This window comes from Oryctolagus cuniculus, chromosome 5 (assembly GCF_051225735.1).
Source record: "Oryctolagus cuniculus isolate XC-2025 breed Fujian yellow rabbit chromosome 5, ASM5122573v1, whole genome shotgun sequence".
Lineage (NCBI taxonomy): Eukaryota > Metazoa > Chordata > Mammalia > Lagomorpha > Leporidae > Oryctolagus > Oryctolagus cuniculus.
Window position 1 is genome coordinate 134,677,030 of NC_142871.1, and position 22,454 is coordinate 134,699,483.

Sequence of the window (22,454 nt, forward strand, 5' to 3'; positions counted from 1 at the left end):
TAGGCCTCAGGTGTATGCCTGGCACTGACATAATTGCCTTTTTTGTTTCAGATGTCATCTGGGTGATTCTCAGTGTGGAGGTGGGTGGACTTTTAGGAGTAACACAGCAGCTGTCATCTTTCGAAACGGAGTTCAACACACAGCCACATCGCAAGGTAGAAGGAAACTTCAACCCGTTTGCCTCTCCCCAAAAGAGCCGACAATCAGATGAGAACAACTTAAAAGACCCTGGGGGTTCCGAGTTCGACTCCATCAGCAAAAACACATGGGCTCCTGCTCCTGACCAAACCGAGCAAGATCAGAATAGACTCTCACAGAACTCTGTAAATCTCTCCCCCAGCAGTCACGCAAACAACTTATCAGTAGTGACTTACAGTAAGGTAGGTGCACTCCTAGAAGAGGAGAAGGGGCAGGTGGTGGGCCTTGGGATTGGTGATACCCCTCCTGGCGTACCTAGAACCCTAGACTGCCACTCCCCAGAGGAGGTTCTTTAAGACTGCTTAGTCTCCTGCCAACAGCAAGAACACAGCAACTTCCTGTTTCTCCCCTCTCTGCATCTTTCTGTTCTGTGGATGCGGCTTCATCCACATTTATCACACACTCCCTTCTCTACTTTGGTTTGGATGTTGAAAGAGTGAAGTTCTTTAGCATTTGAAAAAAAAAAAAGTCAAACTACCACCAGCCATGCTTCCACTGTAAATGCATATTAAGCTTAGAGCAACCAGCAGCACAGATTGAGAATTTGTTCCTGCTTTGTGTTTTTGATTCGGGGTGGGCTTTGTTTGTTACAGTCATTTTATGCAGATACAGTGTTGGGCTGTCACTTGTTGATGTTTTTTCAGTGTATTAACGGCCCATTGACACTCTCACCCACAGCTCATATGGTATTTTGATTTTTCAAATGTGGGAAATAAGTGAGAGAATTGTTTGTTGAGTTAAGCATGACTTTAAAATACCTTGATGTTGTGAGATACTCTTCTAGGTATTTGACTTCTTGATCTGTTTCTCTGTGCTAGTTAATTAAATAGCGTCTTCTGTACCCTGCTAAGAGGCAGTGATGGTTCCTGGTTGTTGGTTTTGGTTGGTTGAATAAAGCACCGATGCTGAGAGCTCACTGTTACAGGTGGTTTCTGTGCTGGAGTCCAAAGACCATTCCTGTGCATTGTTCTTGGATTGATGATGCTGTGCGTTAAACCCAGCATCCTGCCTGTACAGTCACACGCACTGTTAAGTCTGTCTTTGTTGCTTGTTGGCATTCACCCTCCATTTTTTTAAATAAAGTTGATGTTTATTGGAAGGGCAAGTTGCTGTGTTATAAGAATGATGTTTTTCCAACCAGTAATATATGATCTAGCTCAATAGACTAAGAAAAGAAACCCAGTGATGGGAATCCTTTCTCTCCACAGGGCCTAGTAAGAGGGATTTCATTCAGTAGTAGTAGAGTGAAGGACTGATTGGTTGGTTGGTTGAGTGCACGGTCATTACAGAGGATTTTGTGGATTTGTGTTAGTTGTACAGGATATGAGAGAAGTAAATTGGTGGGAAATTGCCTGTGTTTGAAGAAGGACTTAACATCTTAGACTTTAATACATAAAATCTTCTAAGCTCTTCTTTTTTTTTTTCTGTATTGTAACCCTGCGGTATCCATGACTATTCTGGGCAGTGACCAAGCCAGAAGTATCCCTTTTTTGACTGGCATTTGAGACAGTTGAGTTGCAGAAGCAAAATCAGTTGTGGCAGTGCTTTCTCTAGTGGAAGGCACTTTATCCAAATGAGAGCTCCTGTAGTCTTAGGAGAGGGCTGGTGTTCCTGACCATGGCACCACACCCATCATTCTGAGTTGTGTACCCATTAGTTGTTTTCCTCTTTTTTAGGAATTGATCCTTTTTTTTTTTTTAATCTCACTCTATGATGATTGCCCTAGTTGGCAAGAGGAAGGTTAGGGTTTCCTGCCTGCCTTAATTAAGGTTCTACAAGGGGCTGCTGCTTTGGGAAGGGCTGGATTATGGTGAGGTCATTGAGGTATTTCTTGAAATTGATGATATCATGGTATGTTGCCTATTTTTTTCATGGACTCTGTAGGACTGTTTAGAAGAGAAAATTTTCCCACTAAAGAGACTATCCAGGAAGATTACTGACTAAATGCATTGAAAATGTGAAACTTAGAGTCCCAGAGGGAAATGGTAACCTAAGCAGAATCCTGCTCAGAAGCATTCGTTTGAAGCATCCACAAGTTCTCTGAAAAGCATTGCTTCCTAAGCTGCGTCAACTCTACTAGGGCGCCTTAGGAATGAAATGGGATATGACAGTTCCCAGTGTTTATTAATATGTGTGTACTGTTTAGAGCAGTGTGCATTGCACAGTAGGAGATTTAAGAGGAATAAAATATCTGATCCCTACCCACCAGGAGCTTACTGTCCAGTAGGGATGACAAAACATTCACAGTCATTAGAGAGCAATTCATGAAGGATGAGTTTGGTCAGTACAGAGCAATATGGTCCAGATGTATAATTTGTGTGATGGCTGGGGGGCTGCAATAAAGAGTTAAAGAATCACAGATGGGGACTGACACTGTGGTATAGTGTGTAGAGCCGCCATTGGCAGTGCCAGCATCCCATATGGGTGCCAGTTCGAGTCCTGGCTGCTCTGCTTCCGATCCAGCTCTCTGCTAAAGCTCTCTGGGAAAGCAGTGGAAGATGGCCCAAATGCTTGGGCCTCTTGCACGCACGTGGGAGACCCAGGAGAAGCTCCTGGCCCCTGGCTTTGGACTGGCACAGGTCTGGCCATTGCGGCCATTTGGGGAGTGAACCAGTGGATGGAAGACCTCTGTCTCTCTCTCTCTCTCTCTCTCTCTCTCTCTCTCTCTCTCATTCTCTGTGCTTCTATGTAACGCTGCCTTTCAAATAAACAAATATTTTTTAAAAAAAGAATCAGATGAAATAGAGGTAGAATTGAAAGAAAGGGCTTTTCAAAGGAAGGGTGAGATTTGGGAAGGTGACAGGTAGCGAGGGTGGGGAATGGAGAACAATTGAAGTGCTGAGGATAGACTAAGAGACCTGTGGGTGATGGAGAGTGGGAAGAGACATGTTCAGCTGGTTGCAGTGTGTTGCTTTGAGAAGCAGTGGGTAAAGTAATTACAAATGGCTTTGGTAAGAATTGGTACTATACTTAAAAGGATACAAATAGACCTTGATCATAAATCTTTGCTAAAGCTCGTGAGACTTAAAGCAATCATATACATTTATATTTGATTGAGAAAACAGGATTTCTTCATTTTCAAAGGCAAGCTTGCTTGAGGTTCTTTTTTTTTTTTTTTTTTTAAGATTTTATTATTTATTTGAGAAGTAGAGTTACAGAGGGAGAGAGAGAAAGGTCTTCCATCTGCTGGTTCACTCCCCAAATGGCCACAACAGCTGGAGCTGGGCCAATCAGGAGTCAGAAGCTTCTTCTGGGTCCTCCACGTGGGTGCAGGAGCCCAAGCACCTGGGCCATCTTCCACTGCTTTCCCAGGACATAGCAGAGAGCTGGATCAAAAGAGGAGCAGCCAGGACACAAACCAGCACCCATATGGGATGCCAGCACCACAGGCAGAGGCTTAGCCCACTACGCACAATGCTGGCCCCTCACTTGAGGTTCTAAAGTGTATGCTTGACAAAATGACAAGATCGATAATATACTAGAGTTTTTTTACTTGCCAGGTGTCCTGTCAGGAACTTTGTGTGTGTCATCTCAGTTTTAAATAAGGAAACAAAAGCTCTGAGGGGCTAAATAACTTTGCCCAGTTTCACACAACCAGTAAGAGAACTGAGATTCAGCTCCAAGTGCCAGGTTGGTTATTAAAAGATATTTTCTGGTAGGTACACCTGAGCCTTCCTTAAATCCTCTTGTTGGGCTGGGAGCTGTGTTGATTGCTCTGGCACTGGATTGATGACCAGGTCATCAAGGCCTGAAACAAGAAGGGTTGAAATGAGATTGACAGCTGAGCATTGCCTGTGGTATCTTCTTTTTAAAGAGCTTCCCTGTTTTCTGAGTAAAAGAAGTAATAACTTCATTCCCTGGTTGATAAAGACTATTTTTTAAATCTCAATATGTTATTTACACTAAATAGCACTCTTTTATTTATGAGTGGGAAGAAAGAGACCCCTAGGATTCTGTAGTTACAAGGTGTTTTCAGTTTACCCAAGTGCCGTCTTTACTGCCTGGATAGGAAAGAGTGTCTGATGTGCTGGTGTAAGGGCTCATCGAGTTGGCAATAGATATGATTTCCTTGAACGAAATCGCTGTGGCCGGGGCTGTGGCATAGTGGGTAAAGCCGCTGCTTGCAGTGCCAGCATCCCATATGGGCTCCGATTCTAGTCCCTGCTGCTCCACTTCTGATCCAGCTCTCTGCTATGGCCTGGGAAAGCAGTAGAAGATGGCCCAAGTGCTTGAGCCCCTGCACCCACGTGAAGACCGGGAAAAAGCTCCTGGCTTCTGGCATCGGATCAGTGCAGCTCCAGTCGTTGTCGGCCAATTGGGGAGTGAACCAGTGGATGAAAGACCTCTATCTCTGCCTCTCCATCTTTCTCTGTGTAACTATGACTTTCAAATAAATAAATATTTTTTTAAAAAATTGCTGCCTGCCTCCTAGTCGGAGAAATAACATGATGCTCTTAGAAGCCAATAACCAGTTTGAGTAGTCAGAGTCTCCTACCACCTCCATAGTTACAGTTTAACTTTCTTGGGTTGGTAGGATGAAATGAAAAGATTGCTTCAGGCACCTGCTGTATGAGGGCTGGGTGGATATGTCAACAGAATGGGACATCTGTCAGTGCCAAGTGCTGGGCACACCACAGTCCTTCCCCAGCTTCTCTTGAATAATCATAAGCCCTCTGGACTCAGGACTGTGTCCCTGGAGGGAGTTCTGGGTGGGATGCCTTCCCAGGCTTCAGTGCAGCCAGAGGGCCTGACTCCTCCCTGTGAGCTCTCAGAGGGAGTCAGAAAAGTGCTCCAAAGATTCAAAATCTGCCTTCTTGCTTTTGTTAGAAATTGATTTGCCTCATCAGCTCAGTTGTGGCTGACTTATCCCAGGTGAGCAGTGAGATCAGATATTGGTGAAGATTAAGAGCTTTTTAACCCTTTTTATGTGATTAGCTCAGGAGTCTGAGCTGAGTAGGACAGGTGCTCTCTCTGTTGACTCAAGGCTAGTCTTGCCATGGTTTCTAGCGCTCTGACTCACCTCAGGGGCCCGAAAGCTTGTGTTTGGACAATGTGAAGTCATGAAAAGCAGTTTGCAGAGGTGTGGAAGGAGAACAAAAGCCCTATTAAAAATAGATACGTCTTTTTCTTACATGCCAGTAATTTTTTCAATCTCAAATGTTTTCTAAGAAGGCTTACAGAGCAGTTACCCAATGGTGTGAATCAGGACAGCTGGGAATAGGGAAGGGCGTGTCTGGCAAAAACCAAGGGGCTGTTCAGGACAGCCGATCGCTTTGTTTCCTTTCTCTAAAGGGGTGATAATTTACAGTGGGGTTGGGAAAGGGGGGGGTATGCTGAAAGGGACCATAAATTCATTTATTTTGCTGCTTGGACTATGGCTCTTATTTTGTGTTTGTCCTTACTTTAAAAGGGGGCGGGGGACGGGCTGGTGTATGTCTTATAGTCCTTTAGAGTGGATTATAGTCTGTGCCACCGTTATTACTTCTGCCAAGTGCTGGTTCAGACGAAGAAACCAGTTATTATCTTTGTGGGGGTTTATCCTGCTCCTCCAGCATCAGCCACTGCTGAGTGCCATCTGCCCTGACTGCACACCCTCCCACCAGCTCCTCCTCTTCCCTCTGACTGCTGTCTTGAGTGTTCTGGATCTAGAGCTAGGCCAGGAGTCAGTCTGCTCTTGTCAGATCAGAAATCAAGCTCTTTCTAACCTGCTGCTGTCTGTGCTGAGTAAGACATAGAAGGGAGATTTTTCTCTCCATCCTTATAAATATTAGGGGTACTGGAAGAGGTTTGGAAGAGGCAAATCTTTTGCTATCCAGGCCTGAAGATGAAATGGCTCTCATTACCTACTTTGAAGTAGCCAGTACATTTAGCATAATAACGAGGGATGGATTTGCGCTGACTTCATGGAATTAGGCCCCACATACGCCAGATCCAAGAGCTCTGAATTTGACCAGAAGGCAGGTAATTGGTTTCCTTAGCAAGGCTCATGGTTATATAAGGCATTATAGGGCTCTGGTGTAACCGTTCCACTGCCATGAAACTTCAGTCTTCATCCTCACTGCAAGATCCTTTCCAGGAAAGGTGTATTTTTTTTTTGTTAAAATTTTTATTTTTATTTATTTGAGAGGTAGAGTTACAGACAGAGAGAGGAGAGACAGAAAGGTCTTCCTTCCGTTGGTTCACTCTCCAGATGGCCGCAATGGCCAAAGCTGCACTGATCCGAAGCCAGGAGCCAGGAGCTTCTTCCAGGTCTCCCATGCAGGTGCAGGGGCCCAAAGGCTTGGGCATCTTCCCACTGCTTTCCCAGGCCATTAGCAGAGAGCTGGATTGGAAGAGGATCAGCCGGGACTAGAACCGGTGCCCATATGGGATGCCGGCGCCGCAGACGGAGGATTAACCTACTGCGCCATGGTGCTGGCCCCTCCAGGAAAGGTTTAAAGATGATTCAGAGAGAAGCTAGAAGGGAAACTTGACTCTCCTGATACTTTTTCTAGTTTTTTCTCTTCTGGCAAAGGATAGGTAGCAAAAACATACTATTACCAGGCCAAGGACAATTTAATAATCAGAACTATGGAGCTACTGTTTATTGAGCACTTCTTCAATTTCATTTTTATTGTTAAAATTCTAAGTACTTAGTATAAGGAATCAAGTCATTAAGGCTTACAACAAAAATGCACATCGACTGCCTACTTCTTAACTGGCTAGGTGTTGTCTCCCGGAGTCAGCAGGCCCAGTGTGTGACCTGCATTACCTCATTCAGTCTGCACAGCAGCACCACAACACAGGTGCTGATACTGTCCCTTGTGTAGTCACAGAGACTTGAGGTATGCTGCTTAAAGGTGGTAAAACCACGAGGTCACGCCTGTGTTACCATCACATCAAGTTGCTTCCCCATTACACTGTTCAAGTACACATTTTTCCTGACACACAGGGGCTTTCTGTAGTGTATGGCTACATTTCAAATGATGGTCAAGACAATTATTAATCAAGTGTTATGTGACCCCTCTCTTACTAAACTTTCTCCCCACATGCTGCTTTTTTTTTTCCCCCTCTAGCCTCCAAGAAAGGAAAAGATTCCCTAGCAACCTCCATAGCCTCTTGGGTTTAGAGTTTTGGTTGGCATTAAAATTTCCATTAACTCTTTTTTTTTTTTTTTTTTTTTGACAGGCAGAGTGGACAGTGAGAGAGAGACAGAAAGAAAGGTCTTCCTTTGCCGTTGGTTCACCCTCCAATGGCCGCCGTAGCCAGCGCGCTGCGGCCAGCGTACTGCGCTGATCCGAAGCCGGGAGCCAGGTGCTTCTCCTGGTCTCCCATGTGGCTGCAGGGCCCAAGCACTTGGGCCATCCTCCACTGCACTCCCAGGCCACAGCAGAGAGCTGGCCTGGAAGAGGGGCAACTGGGACAGAATCTGGCACCCCAACCGGGACTAGAACCCAGTGTGCCAGCGCCACAAGGCAGAGGATTAGCCTATAGAGCCATGGCGCCGGCCCATTAACTCACTCTTCAGATATCAACACCTGTTTCTCTTGAAGTCACAAAATATCCTGTCTACATTCATTCCTTGATTGTGTTCAAAAGAGACAGTCTCTGGGGCTTTATTTTTCTGGAACAAATTTAAAATCTCCCTTTGGGGGCCGGCACTGTGGCTCACTTGGTTAATCCTCCACCTGCAGCGCCGGCGTCCCATATGGGCGCCGGGTTCTAGTCCCGGTTGCTCCTCTTCCAGTCCAGCTCTCTGCTGTGGCCCGGGAGGGCAGTGGAGGATAGCCCAAGTGCTTGGGCGCCTACACCCGCATGGGAGACCAGGAGGGAGCTCCTGGCTTCGGATCGGTGCAGCGCCGGCCATGGCGGCCATTGGGGGGCGGGGTGTGAACCAACAGAAGGAAGACCTTTCTCTCTGTCTCTCTTGCTGTCTAACTCTATCTGTCAAATAAAAAAAAAAATCTCCGTTTGGCCGGCGCCGTGGCTCACTAGGCTAATCCTCCGCCTTGCGGCGCCGGCACACCGGGTTCTAGTCCCAGTCGGGGCACCGGATTCTGTCCTGGTTGCCCCTCTTCCAGGCCAGCTCTCTGCTGTGGCCAGGGAGTGCAGTGGAGGATGGCCCAAGTACTTGGGTCCTGCACCCCATGGGAAACCAGGATAAGTACCTGGCTTCTGCCATCGGATCAGCGCGGTGCACCGGCCACAGCGCGCCAGCCGCGGTGGCCATTGGAGAGTGAACCAACGGCACAGGAAGACCTTTCTCTCTGTCTCTCTCACTGTCCACTCTGCCTGTCAAAAAAAAAAAAAAAAATCTCCCTTTGAACTTACTGAGTATTTTAGAATTAGGACATACGCAAAGAGCCATCAGGGTTTGTTTCTGCAGAGACTTTCTGGAGAAAGAATATTTTAGGCAGAGGGACAGCCAGTACCAGCCCCAATGTGGATGTGTTCAGGGAACTGTAAAGAAAAAAAACTGTGCCTGGAACAGAGGGACTGGAGGGACCGGAGGACAGATCACAGAGGGCTTTGTGAGCCCTTGGAAAGCCTGGGGCTTTTGCCCTGAGGGAAAAGGGTAGTCAGAGGGTTTTGAGCAGGGTGATGATGTGATCTGACTTGATGCTGTCAAGGATCAAGCTGTGCTGTGGCAAATGCAGGGCAAGGCAGAAGCAGGGTGCAGCGAGGAAGCTGGTTACAGTTGTCCAGGCAAGAGAAGCACGCTGGCTCAAACCAGAGTGGTGGGAGAAGAGGACTGTCTCGGACCAACCAGCTAGAGCTGACAGCGTTTGTTTTAATGGATTTGAAGGGAATGTAAGAGAGTAAAGGATGCCACCAAGGTTTGTGGCTGAGCAGTCAGGAGGATGGGACTTCCATCAGTGGAGAGGGGAAAGGCGGTGCCAGAGGTGTGGAGAGCTCAGGGGTTCCATTTTGGGTACATTGGATGCCTACAAACATCTAAATGGAGGTGTCAGATGGGCTGTTGCATATTCATGTTGGATTCAGAGTTTGGGAGAGAAGTTTAGGTGGGGATAGAAATTTGAGAGTTGTTGAGGCCAGCGCTGTGGTGTAGCAGGTAAAGCCACTGCCCGTAGTGCAGGCATCCCATATGGGCGATGGTTCAAGTCCCGGCTGCTCTACTTCCAATCCAGCTCTCTGCTATTGCCTGGAAAAGTAGTAGAAAGTCGACCCGAGTCCTTGGGCCTCTGCACCCGCGTGGGAGACTCGGAAGACACTCCTGGTTCCTGGCTTTGGATCAGCTCAGCTCTGGCCATTGCGGCCATTTGGGGAGTGAACCAGCAGATGGAAGACCTTTCTCTCTCTGCCTCTCTGTAACTCTGCCTTTCAAATAAATAAATAAATCTTAAAAAAAAAAAAAAAAAGTTGAGAGTTGTTTCTTATGAACAGCATCACTAAATGTGCGCCCTGAATGGTGAGTGTAGACCAGGGCTTCTCAGCTCACTAGGACTGTTGACTTGCATTGTGGTCCTTATGCATTGTATGATGTTTAGCAGCATCACTGGCCTTTATCCACGAGGTGCCAGGTGGTACCACCTACCTACCGTCCTCCAGTGTAACAGTCACAGTGTCACCAGGCATTGCCAAATATTCTCCCCACCCCCAGAGGGGGTGGCGGCTACAGAATAGCCCCACTTGTCCATTGGTATAAGTGAGAAATAAAGAAGAGGTGCAAGGACGAAGCTTAATACTGACTAACATGTAAACCACTCCGTGTTGTCCAAAGTGCCTTGACTGCATTTATTCTACTCATGTTTCACACTCTGTTGTTATTGTTGTAGTTACAGTTCTCATTTGATAAAAATAATGGGGGGGGGGGGCCGCTGTGGCACAGCAGATTAACACCCTGGCCTGAAGCATTGGCATCCCATAGGGCGCCAGTTCAAGTCTCAGCTGCTATACTTTCAGTCCAGCTCTCTGCAATGGCCTGGGAAAGCAATGGAAGATGGCCCAAGTCCTTGGTCCCTGCACCCATGTGGGAGACCCGGAAGAAGCTCCTGGCTCCTGGCTTCAGATCGGCGCAGCTCCAGCCATTACAGCCAACCAGGGAGTAAACTAGCAGATGGAAGACCTCTCTCTCTCTCTTGCTCTCTCTCTCTCTTTCTCTCTTTCTTTCTTTCTCTTTCTCCTCTGTGTAACTCTGACTTTCAAATAAATAAATAAATCTTAAAAATAATAGAGAAGTTATGGGGATGCCATTGACTGGAGCACAGGGACCCAACTGGAGTCTTAATTTTTTTGTTTGTTTGTTTGTTTGAGAGTTAGAGTTACAGACAATGAGAGGGAAAGACAGAGAAAGGTCTTCCTTCCTTTGGTTCACTCCCCAAATGGCCGCAATGTCCAGAGCTGGGCCAATCTGAAGCCAGGAGCCAGGTGCTTCTTCTCTGTCTCCCATGGGGGTGCAGGAGCCGAAGGACTTGGGCCATCTTCTACTGCTTTCCCAGGCCACAGCAGAGAGCTGGATTGGAAGAGGAGCAGCCAGGACTAGAACCAGCACCTATATGGGATGCTGGCGCCGCAGACGGAGGATTAACCTACTGCACCACGGTGCCAGCTCCTTAATTTTTTAAAAAGATTTATTTTACTTATTTGAAAGGCAAAGTGATAAGAGAGGGGGAGAGAGAAAACAAAGATCTTTCATTTACTGGTTTGCTCCCCAAATGGCCACAACAGCTGGGGCTGAGCCAGGCCAAAGCCAGGAGTCTAGGACTATGTCTGGGATTCTCACATGGGTGTCAGGGGCCCAAGTACCTGGGCCCTCTTCCATTGCTTTCCCACATGTGTTAGCAGGGAGTTGGACCAGAAGCAGAACAGCTGGGACTCGAACCAGTACTTCAATTTGAGGTGATGGAGCTGCAAGCAGCATCTTAACCTACTGAGCCACAATGATGACCCAGAGTCTAATATTCTAGACTACACCATGCTGAAATCTGCTGGCAAGTGAAGCATCTTGGCTGTTCTCTGGAAGTAGTTCATATACTTAGTGTTGGGTTGTGCAGACCTTCTTGTTCATCTGTGGGAGCTGCAAAAGAATTTGTGGCCAAGGAGGAAGTAACACAGAGCAGCTGAGGAACCAGCCCCAGGGAACTGGCAGATTAGCACATTCTGTACCAGAAGGGGCTTGCCAGGAGACTGGGCTTAATGATATTACGATTCCTGTCTTTTGAAAACCCAGAAGAGCCAGTAAAGTCGTCCTGGCCTTACTGGTGTTTGCATTGGCATAGGTCATGTGTGCATTTCAAAAATAAATTAAGCAAACACCATGAGCCTTAGAAAATGTCTTTTGTTGTTTGCAACATTACTATCTGAGAATAAAAAGTATCTCCAGGAACCTCTGTCTTTTGTACCTCAACAGCTTCAAAGTTGTCCAGCTCTGTTTTATTTGCTTTGGGGCTCTGACTGTTCTGAGGCTGGGCCATCTTGTAGCTGCAAAAAAAAAACCAGTGTTTCTGAGAGGTGGCTGGCATATTTCATGCTGGTTGTAAGAACCCATCCTCTTCTATGTATTCTGAATTCAGCATTTTAATTTTTGCTAGAAGTTGAAAGTATGAGATTCATCTGATAGTGTCGATGACCAGGTTTCGAATTCCATCTTCTCGGCAGGGTCTGCTGTCACTGTATTGTAGCAGGATGGTACAGAATAGATTAAGAGCTATCATTGCTTAGTGGAAAAATGTGGGCCTCCTTAGAGTTCAATTTAAAGTGAAACCCTTTCCAAAACTGAACGGGGCAGGCATAGTGGCACAGCAGGTTAAATCGCTGCTTGGGACGCCCACATCCCATCTCACAGTGCTGATTCAAGTCCCAGCATCTCCTCTTCCAGTCCAGCTTCCTGGGATGCAGCAGGTGATGGCCCAAGCGCTTCAGTTCTGCTCGCCATGTGTGGGACACCTGTGTGGAGTTCCTGGCTCCTGGCTTCAACTTCGGCCAGCCCAGGAGATTGGGCATTTAGGGAGTAAACCAATAGATGGAAGATTCGTATTCTCTCTCTCTCTCTCTCTCACTCACATCCTTCTAAATAGGTGAAAACAAAAGAAGCTGTGAATGTCCACCTGCAAAGCCTTCAGGGTCTTATGCTTTCTGGTGTAATTTCACTTCCTAAGGGCTGATTGAAACTGCTCTACTCAGAGTAACTTTAATATTATTCAGTCAGTAAGTGAGGCCTCCTGGGTACTCAGCCTTTGCTGAGCTGTCTTCAAAGAAGTTATCATCTGGGGACTGGTATTATGGTGCAGAGGGTCAAGCTACTGCCTGCAGTGCTGGCTTCCCATACGGGTGCCAGTTCGAGTCCCAGCTGTTCCACCTCCAATCTAGCTCCCTGCTAGTGTGTCCGGGAAAGCAACAGAAAATGGCTGAAGAAGCCTGAACCCTGATACCACATGGGAGACCAGAATGAAGCTCCTGGCTTTGGCCTGGCCCAGCCCTGGCCATGTGGTTATTTGAGGAGTGAACCAGTGGATGGAAGATCTCTTTTTCTGTATTTCCCTCTCTCTCTGTAACTCTGCCTTTCAAATACATAGATAATTCTTAAAAAAAAAAAAAAAAAAAGTTACCATCTGATTTCATAGCCCATAGGAAGGAACAGGATCCAGTAAGGATGGAGTATGTTGAATTGCAGTTGACTCTAAGTGCTTGTGTAAGTGCTCATAGGAGTTTGAAAGAAGAAAGTAATAAAGTGTGGGGTGACCAGGAAGGCAACACCTGATGGATGATGGATTGGAACTGAACTGGAGGAAGGAAGAGCCATGTGCAGGAAGGCCCAGAGGCTACCACAGGCACGGTGTGTTCATGGGACACTGGCCAGCCTGGCTGTGGTGAGTGAGGTGTGCTTAAAGAGGGTGAGGCAAATTTATTTCGGAGGAAGATCTGTGAAAACAAGCAAAGGAGGGTTCACGTTTAATGTGAAAGGAAACAGGATGCCAGCGGTGCTGTTGAGCCCGGGGAGCAGCAGGATGAAACCAAGTGTAACTGATTGGGACCAAGAAGACACAGGTTACTGTCTTCAGCCAGCCATTGTGAGGGTGATGCCTGTGAGTTAATTGTCAGGGACAGGGAAGGTGATGGTTTATGAGGAATGGGTAGTTGACAGAATGGGAATTCTGAAAGGGAGTGGGCCCAGCAGCCTTGCCCAGTGTCTTAACAGAACTCCATGGTACAGCACCAGTGGCTACATATCTAGGAACTTGGCTTAGCACTCTCCTTTGGTATCTCCCCAGTGAGGCTCTTAAATTCTGTCTTCCTTTTTAGGACTCTGCCCTAGGAGAAGGCTGTGAGAGAGCTCTGTCAGCATCCCACTGGGATTCTAGTGTACTTGCTGTTGATGAGATCTATGGGGCCAGAATTCCAAATAGCAAGTCACTTTTTCTGAAAGGGGATGTGAAACTCAGCTACAGTTCTCCTTATAGAATTTTAAATAGTATGTTTTCATTCACAATTATGTATGCTTGAGTTCTGTTCTTCATGGTGGTTTTCTTTGTGAAGGGGGTAAGTGAAAGCTGTGGGAGTTGCCTTTGGCCGTGGGGAGCTGTGGGTGGGTGGGAGGATGGAGGGAAGATGGATGTACAGTGGAGGAGATGAAGAAGGATTGGCTGGGTGGGTGGAAAGTTCCCTAGCAGGACCAGGAGCTTAATTATGAGCAACAGAAGAACTGTGTTACAGAGGTGAGTATAAAAATGATTTATAGGGCTTTTAAAAAATACTCAGCACACTTAGAACTGAGTTAAACTTTTAGGCAGTTCTGGCAGACTTGGAGGCTGTGAACTGAGCCTCTTTTGTGATCAGCCCTGATGCACGAAAAACAAATGTTTCCTTGTTTTTCTGTGTGTCCTTAGTCATTGCATCAGACACATGACTGACACACAGAAGTGGCTTGGACAGCAGTGTTGAATCATCTGCAGCTAGTCCCACCATCCTGAAGGGGCCCAGCTATGCCATCAGCAAGCCTCCACCGCAATTGATTGACAGTACCAGGGAAAGTGGCTTGAATGTTCCTGAGAGAATGCTCATTGCCCTGCCTGGTACTCGAGGGCAGACTTCGCTCCATTTCTAGTTAGTAAGAGATTAGCAAGTCTAATCAGGGTCTAATAGGTCTCTAGCCCTTATCACCAGGCCTATGGGCAGGATCTTAGCACATCATGTTTGCAGTACAGGATCAGGACAGAACTCAGTGCTAAACGCTGCATTCTTCTGTGTTTGCATTCAGTGTACCTAAGCGATACAAAGGAGCACTAGGCGAGCGAAGCGCTGACTGAGAGACTGGCCCAGGAGGTGGGAAGGAGAGGGGCCCGCATGGTGTTCCCAGGTGTTGTCTGCTGTTGCCATCAGTGCGCACCGGGAGAGCATGCAGCAGATGCTCCTGTCTGTGATTAACCTGTGTGAGCCTTCTTACTTACTTAAGTCAAATCACAAAGAAAAGCAAAATAAAGACAGGTATGTGAAAGTCTCCGTGTTGTGGTGGTTTATCTAAACAACAAGCTTTCATATAAAGAAAGACTGATTCCAAAACCTTTCAGTGAGACAGCGTTGTTTCATTAGGAATTTCAGGACCCCCCCCACCCCAGGTTGAAAAAACAGTGCTGGCTCACCAGTATGGCATGTTTCACAGTTCACACTTAGCTGTGTGCAGAGCACAAATAATGGGCAGAAACAGGTTCACCCGCATACGGAGCAGCTTGGTAGATAGCACTGCACGGCCTGCTGTTGGAGGTTAGTGAATGAATTAAAAAAAAAGTTCTGAAGCAGACCTTGTTCTTGGTTCTTAGTATTCTGGCATGCAGTTAGTGTGCTCTGTCAGTAACGCTTTTTAGTCCAGGTTGAGCATCCCTAATAAGGAAATCTAAGATTTTCCGAAATCTGAAACTTTGAGTGCCTGTGTGACACCACACCATTAAACATTGTTTCATGCACAAAATTAAAGGTCAGTGATAGCCACATTACTAGCTAGGAGTGATACTTGCTACTCCAAAGGAGCAGCTGTCAGCTATCGTGAAAAACAAATCAGAAGGACTGGTTATTTTTATGTTTGCCTTGAGAATAAAATCATAAATACTAGATCTTAAATTGTTCCTTTAGGAGATGTGGTGGATGAGACCGAGTTTATCTTTTATTAAATGTTCTCTTTAGAAAGTATTTTAGAATCAAATTATGGCTTGCAGTAGTTATGGTTGCATTGTGGAAATGCAGTTCGGGGCTGACTTGACCTGTAAAAATTAGTTGGCTTGAGGCAAGGGTTTCTCCCTCCACACTGGCAAGCAGGGCAGCATCTCTGCTTTAATCAGGAAGTACAGAACTACTGTGCTTTTAAAAAAGAGTGCTTACCTGCTCACTCGTGAATTTGAACTCACAGTACTCACAGCCATGATAGCTGTTTGGAGAAAAGCACAGGGAAAACTGAGGCAAAACAAGTAACACTTCAGCAACCATGGCCCTAGCAGTTTCTTCTCCCCTAGCACACGTGGGCTGCTCCAAACAGCATGGCTATTTCTGTGCAGTTGGCTAGGCTGTAGAGAACTGGCCTCTACACTTGGAGGCAGGTGGCCTTTTTTCTTCTTCTTTTTTTTAAAGATTTATTTTATTTATTTGAAAAGCAGAGTTTCAGAGAGAGGGAAAGATAAAGATTAAGGTCGTCCATCTGCTGGTTCATTCCTCAAAGGGCTGCAAGGGGCCAGGGCCAAGCCAAGAGCTTCTTCCAGATCTCCCACGTGGGTGCAGGGGCCCCAGAACTTGGGCCATCTTCCACTGGTTTCCCAGGCCTTAGCAGGAAGCTGGATTGGAAGTAGAGCAGCCAGGACTCAAACTGGGATGCTGGCATTTCAGGTGGTGCCTTAACCTGTTCTCTTTTGGATTTGAGTGCCCTTACCCTCTGTTAACAAGGGTAAATTAGTGTTGCTGCTGGTCCCTCTGTGATAAGACGTGGTTCTTCTACAAGAGGGTAGCCTTCTGCATCAGACCCACTGGGTTTTGTAATCATGCTGACAGCTTTGTTTCTCCTTGTGTCGTGGTTGAATTCAGGATTCTGTGATACCAACTGGTGTATCTGTCTCTTGATCTGTTGTTGTTAGTGCGGTATCGGCACAACTCTTAGGAGAGATATGTCATTCATGTAGGCTGTTAAAACAATTGGCATCTGCTTTTCCTGCAGATAAAAGTTGAGCGGTTCCTGGGTCCCAGAAGAGAGAACCTTATCTGTATTGCCGAACCCTCCTTCTAGGCTGGGGTTGGGTTGGCTGTCAGAACTGTTAAACCAGGAGTTGGAACTCCAGCAGAACATGAAATGTGGATGGGCCTCCCATTTTAAATGTACCTCTGTCTCACCGCTAGGGATGGCAAGCACAGGATTCTCACTTGGCCTCCTGCCACAGGATGCCTTGGACAAGCTGCTTTTGGAATCTCTACCAGGTTTTTCCTCTTGGAGTTGATGTCATGTGTTCTGTGACACTGCTAACCCTGCGTGCAGGGAGTCTAGATCATAAAGTGGTTTTGAAATAAGAGTCGGCTCCCTCTCCTTTCATTGCAATGATGGTTGTTGGTTTTGGAGGGGAAAACAGAGCCTGTTCCTTAAGCCACCTTTCTATTTCTATACTAATTAACCATTAGCTGCTCCAATATTTTCTTGGTGAAAAGGAACCCAGGTAGTATTTTTCTTCCCAAAAGGCACAGACCCGCCGTCATGAAGCAGAGGATCAATGATAACCATGATCTCAGCGTGGTAGTACCACACTGAATGGCCCAAGGGCCAGGACACTCAAGTGGAAATTGGAAGATGCATGTGCCAGTTGCACAGTACCCGGCAGCAAAATCATGAACTCTCTTCTGCAGCTATTCCAGAGAAGTCGCAGGGCCAATGCTTGCTTTATGGTGGCTCACAGGAAGAGGGTGGAAATTCGGACTGGAAGAGATTCCATTTGGGATGATGGGGGAAATATGTCTTAGAAAACCAGTGTCTGGTTTTTTGAGTTTTCTTTTCTTTGCGTTTTCTGTTTTTGTTTTTGTTTTCCCTGCTTAGAGGCCTTTGAGCATTGTATTGGTTCTGCTGGAATCTAAGCTGACAGTTGGGTCATTCTGGATGGGTGAATATCGCTTTAAACTGCATGACTTTCTGCCTTTGGTGTGTGTCATCTTCCTTCCAGGACCCAGGTTGGCAATGCTGGTGGTGCTGTGGCTGCCGTAACGGTTGCAGCCTGTGCTTGCCTGCAGAGGTGGGATTGGCTCCGTGACTGGCAGGCATGAACCTGGTGCTGTGAACGCCAGCACTGTGCCCTGGTTCAGATGACCTCGCCTCTCTGAGCTTGGATGGGAAGGGCTCCACACAGTTGATGCTCTGTCGGCGCTGGCCTGAGAGCTGCAGGTTCACCTTGGGGCTTTCCTTTTGCAGTAAAGCCAAGCTAGAGAATCTGTTCTGATCTTCAAGGGCTTTGTGTGGAAAAGCAAAGTGCGAGAGCAATTCCAGTGCTTCCCACTGAATATGTTTTTAGTTTTTTTGTGTGTATGGGGAAGATTGTTTTGTTTTTGAAGTAGAGAGGTAGAGAGCTCCCATCTGCTGGTTGAGCCCACCCTGCAGATGCCTGCAACAGCCTGGCTGGGAGTTGGGAGTTCTGTCTAGGTCTCCCACATGTGTGGCAGGAACCCAGGTACTTGAGCCATCACCTGCTGCTTCGCAACATCTTCATTGACAGGAAACAAGAATCAGCAGCCAGAGCTGGAACCCAGACCCTGGCACTCCCATGTGGCACGTGGACATCTTAACTGTGAGGCCCCAGGTGTTCCTAAGAGAAAGGCAAGACTGGAGCCTTTCCCACCCAGCCCGGGCAGCATGAAAAGTGCCTTTGGGAATGAAATAAACTTGATCACGTGGTAGGGCAGAGGCAGTGTGGGGTGAGCACTGCAGCCAGCCGGACTCGGTTTCAAGTCTTGGCAGTGACTGACAAACCTTGAACAAGTCTCCCTGCTGCTGTAGCAAAGTGAGCATCTGTCAGGTGGGTGTGTTAGTTCACTCCTGGCTTCTAGGGCAGGGGGAGAATTAAAGATGGTGTATGGTCAGCTCCTGGTACTGGTGCTGGGTGGATAATGGCTATTTCTTTTTTACATTGGTTTTGTGGATGTGTCATTAGCCAGCAATAATGAGATCTTAGTTAAGGTGCAGAAAGTGTTGTGTATTATGAGGCTGTTTAGCAGAGAGATGGAGGCGTTGTCATCAAGAAGGAAATAAGAAAGCATTGTGACCTGGGTGGAGGAGGCTGGCACCAGCTGACCTACCAGTTACAAGCCTTGGGGGATCTCACCAGCCTCCCCTCTCTGGATGGTGTGATTCAAAATGTGTCAAGCCCGTCCTGCTGAGGTTTTATATGGCAGGGAGGACCTTCAGGCCCTCTCTGTGCCCACTGGGCTTCCTTCTGGCTCACTGGGAATCAAGGATTCTTGAACTTGGTTTGGTTGTCGAGTTGCACTGCTGTATTTACCATCACTGACTATCTTCACTCTCTTCCAGGGGCTCCACGGGCCTTACCCCTTCGGCCAGTCTTAAACGGGTGTCAGCAAGAAGAAAAAAAAAAATAACAAAAGACAGAAGGCCTGACTTTGGGGGGTAGGGCAAGGGTTTCCTTGGATTGCAGACCACATCGCACGGATCCCTGGCTGTGCCCCTCATACCGGAAGAAGAGGAGGAAGCAGAACAGACTAGTTTTGAGTAAACTCAGTATGCATGTGTGAGTGCTGAATCGCAGCAGTGGTGTCGAGGCTCCCAGGAAGAGACCATGCAGCCACCCTGGGTTTTGTTCCTTAGGTGTCAGCCCAACAAGTCATCAGGTCACCCGGGAAGGGGAAAAGTGTTTGAAGAGGGAGGGGGGTAGCCATCTTTCTAAACAAAAATTATTTTGCCTACAGAGAGGTTGTAGTTTGAGCACATGTTAATTTTTCCCCTTTCCCACTTTTATTTTTTAAATAAGGGATAACGTACTCTTCATAGAATAGTGCTTGCTCTGGATAGGGTGTAGGATGAAAACTGCGTGGCACGTTTGGGACTGTGGAGTCGGTGCTGAAGGAGTGCGGCTGCCGTGCCACGTGGCTCTGGAAGTCTGACCCCTTCTGTTTTTCATGGCATCAGCCAATGAGTTATCACCCTTCCTCCTCTTTCTCTTTAATCTTCTGTTGATTTACACCTTTGACATTTGTATTCAGCAACCCTGTGGCTTGTTAGCATCAGAACCTCTCTGAAGCCCAGACTCCCCTGTGTGGCCGGCAGAGGAAGCCTCGAGGACAGCTCTTGGGTGACATGGGGTTGCTGAGGCCGAGAGGCGTCCTTCTGCACACACTCGTAGCAGTGCAGCTGGCTTTCCTTCCATGTTTCTCTTGGCAGAGCTGCACCGCCCTGCCTACTGCTCTTCTGAGCTCTTCACACAGTGGCTGCCCACTCGCTCTGGGAAGAGGACCCCTGTGCTGCCCAGGCGCGGGCCATGTGCACGCACACGGGTGTTGGTGCAGCTCACCAGCAGGCGTCCCGTGGATCTCTGTTGTCACACAACTCCTTTCCCTGTGTCCCCTCCAGTTAGCCTGTTAGTGAAGGCTGAGCTGATGGAAGTGTGAAAACACAGCCCCAGGTGGGGCCTGTGTCACGGGGACAGGCCTCAATCAGTGGCTACTTGATCTTGGAAACCACATTTAGGTGGAAATTAGAGGACCTCCCTGCCCCCCAGCCCGCCCTGGCAGAATGCTCAGTTGTTGGTGAGGAGCTGGGCGAGGGCAGCCCCTCTGGAGCCGAGGCTGCATGCCTGCTGCTCTCCTGGGCTGGCGGCCTCACTGGCCCCTGTGGCTTCCAAGCGGGTTGAGATGTGGCTCTCTCCATGGGAAGCTTGAGCCAGGCTAGAACAGCTGTCTGCCAAAGATACAAGAATATGCAAAGTCCCTCTTTCCTCTCACCCCCTCCTTTGAGTCTTACTTGGTTTGAGAGTTGGAAACGGATCTAGGGTGTGGTTGCAGGTCACCTGCTTACTACCACACCCCCATCCAGCCCGGAGGGGGTGTGAGACTAGCAGGGAGACCAGGTGATGAGTGGCTGCAAGGGGTCGTAGAGCCTGGGTGTGGGTGAGGGTCTGCCTGCCTGTCTGTCTCTGTCTGGGTGTCTGAGTTCCAAAAAATGTGTGGTGTTTGCTCCTCCTCATCCTCTTCTGAGACTGTTGTTTTTTAAAGTTTGATTGTGGAAGAAAAAGCTTGTATGAAACTCCCCCCTTCACCTTCCCACACCCCTCAGAAAACCAAAGGGGGAATATCCACCCGCCGAGGGCAGTGCAGCTGGGGCTGGGGCTAGAGGAGGGCTTCCCTGGAGTGCCTGCTTTCTGTGTACACGAGGGCCTCTCCCTAGCAGAGCAGAGGGAGCTCCTGTTGGTGCCCATGCCCTGGGGCTCAGGATGGTGTTTTGTCTGGGAGCCCTGTTAGGCCCAGGCTGCTGCTGCTGTGGTGCCAATCTCCTGAGACACTGCCACCAGGGAGCCCACACATGCCCAGCCATCCTTTCCTCTTGATGACCTTGAAGCAGTACATCCTTCAGCTGCCCCTGGCAGGGTCGTGGGGGGCTTCACAAGCCCTGCTTTTCTGGGTTCCCATCTGACCCACACAACAAGGTGCCCCTGCATTTGCCACGAGGGGCTTCGTTGGCCACCATCAGTGGGTGTGGTCCTGCCAGAGTGGTCCTGCTGCTCCTCCTGCTTGTAGGCTACCTCACCTGCTAAGTGTCCCACACACCTTGGCTTCCTTCCCACGAACAAGCCATTTTTGTGTACATCCTTGGAGAAATGGGCTCTGCAGCGGGCCAGAGCAAGTGCAAGCCTTGGCGTGGGGCGGAAGAGGGTACGTGACTTCCCCAGGCCCAGGAGGGCCTCGGTACCAGTGATGTGGGTTCTGAGCAATGCCTAGCGCCCCTCCCTCCCCTGCCTGGAGGGTCAGTAGAGGCTGCCTCTCAGCCACAGTAGTCCCTGCTCCTCTTAGAGCCTTTCCCAAGTGGCGGCCGCCTCTGGGCAGGAGCACGATGTGTGGCGTCCAGGAAGTGAGGCAGGCCCATCCTTAGGTGATCAGGTCTGAGGCCAGACGGGGAGGCGGAGGGACTCGGGCTTGGGAGGAACCCGTCTGTGTGCATGGAGTGAGCTGTTTGTGTCTGTGTGGGTTGTGTGCACATGTGCATGCCTTTTTTTCTTTTTGCCATGGGGACAATTGAATTTGGGGAATTTTTCTACCAGAAACAGCCAGCCTTCTCCCACTGGCTGTCACCTAAAGCCCATCAAAGTCACATCCAGCCTAGAGAGAACTTCAGTCACCAACTCCACTGGTGTGGCGGAAGGTGGCCCAGGTGGGAAGTGGGCGTAGGAACAAAGAGATCCCCGAATTCACTGAGAGCCCCAGCAGGAGAGCATGGTAGGGTGGCGAGGGCTCGGACACACACACTGGCTCCCCTCCCTGCCCTGTGCTTCCTTTCCCGCGTTTCCTGGATGAGTGAGGAGCAGCAGTGGTTGCCCCTTCCACCTGGACAGTGGTGTGTGGAGCACACAAGCTGGGTGGGTGTTTGTGGTGGGGCCTCATGGTGCCTAGGATGAGATGAAGATGAGGAGGTTTTTCCTTACTGTATAAATGAATATTTGTATGATTAAATTAACACACACACAAAAGGCTGTTTCCACATGTGTCTGTGAGTTTTATTGCGCCTCCAAGCATCCTGTGACCTGCGTGGTCCCACAGTGGCTCTGTAATGTGCACTTCTTGGTCTTTAAGTCTTTCCCTCTTGGAGATGGGAAGACTGAGACCCTGAGGTTCATGATATGTGTGTGTGTGAGAAATCAGTCCTGGGGTTCTGAGTGGATCTGGTGCCCTTCCTTGTGCCAGGTGACCAGATGGCCTTGAAGTCACCAGGGGACAACACCGATGTTGATCACTACTGTGTCCCCGGAATGTAAGAAACACCAGCTAACACCAGGTGGTGATGAGCCCGCAACCTTTCACCTACATAGCCCCCAAACTGTGCACAGCACAGGCATGGCACAAGAGGGAGACGAGAGCTAAGAGTTCCCATTCCCACCTGCCTGGCACCCTAGGAGTGGAAGAGGGAATACATCTCACGTGTTTCCATGGTGATGCCAGGTCCCTGGATAATCAGGGCACGCTTCTGGTTTATTAAGGCTTGGATAGATCTTTGTGGTTGGCCAGGCAGCTGACAAAAAGCCACCCCATATTCTTAAAGGAGACAGCCAGCCAGCCTTTGACCTTGAAGGACAGGGAGG

The 22,454-nt window shown here is 48.3% G+C and overlaps 1 protein-coding gene across 7 annotated transcripts in view; it reads left to right on the forward strand.

Annotated features, from left to right (window-relative positions):
- Positions 1–21,845, forward strand: part of ILRUN (inflammation and lipid regulator with UBA-like and NBR1-like domains) — a 107,701-nt gene extending 85,856 nt beyond the window's left edge. For 3 of the 7 annotated variants that reach the window (XM_051855761.3, XM_051855763.3, XM_070074168.2), the window contains 2 exons: positions 52–380; positions 9,327–9,557. In XM_051855761.3, coding sequence (XP_051711721.2) covers positions 52–380; positions 9,327–9,527 — 530 coding nt within the window. In that variant the 3' untranslated portion in view covers positions 9,528–9,557. Of the gene's footprint in view, positions 1–51; positions 381–9,326; positions 9,558–18,679 lie in introns of those variants that run through there. The other 4 variants (XM_008262797.5, XM_070074170.2, XM_089334067.1 and 1 more) reach the window with 2 other exon arrangements.
- Positions 21,846–22,454: the final 609 nt, after the last annotated feature.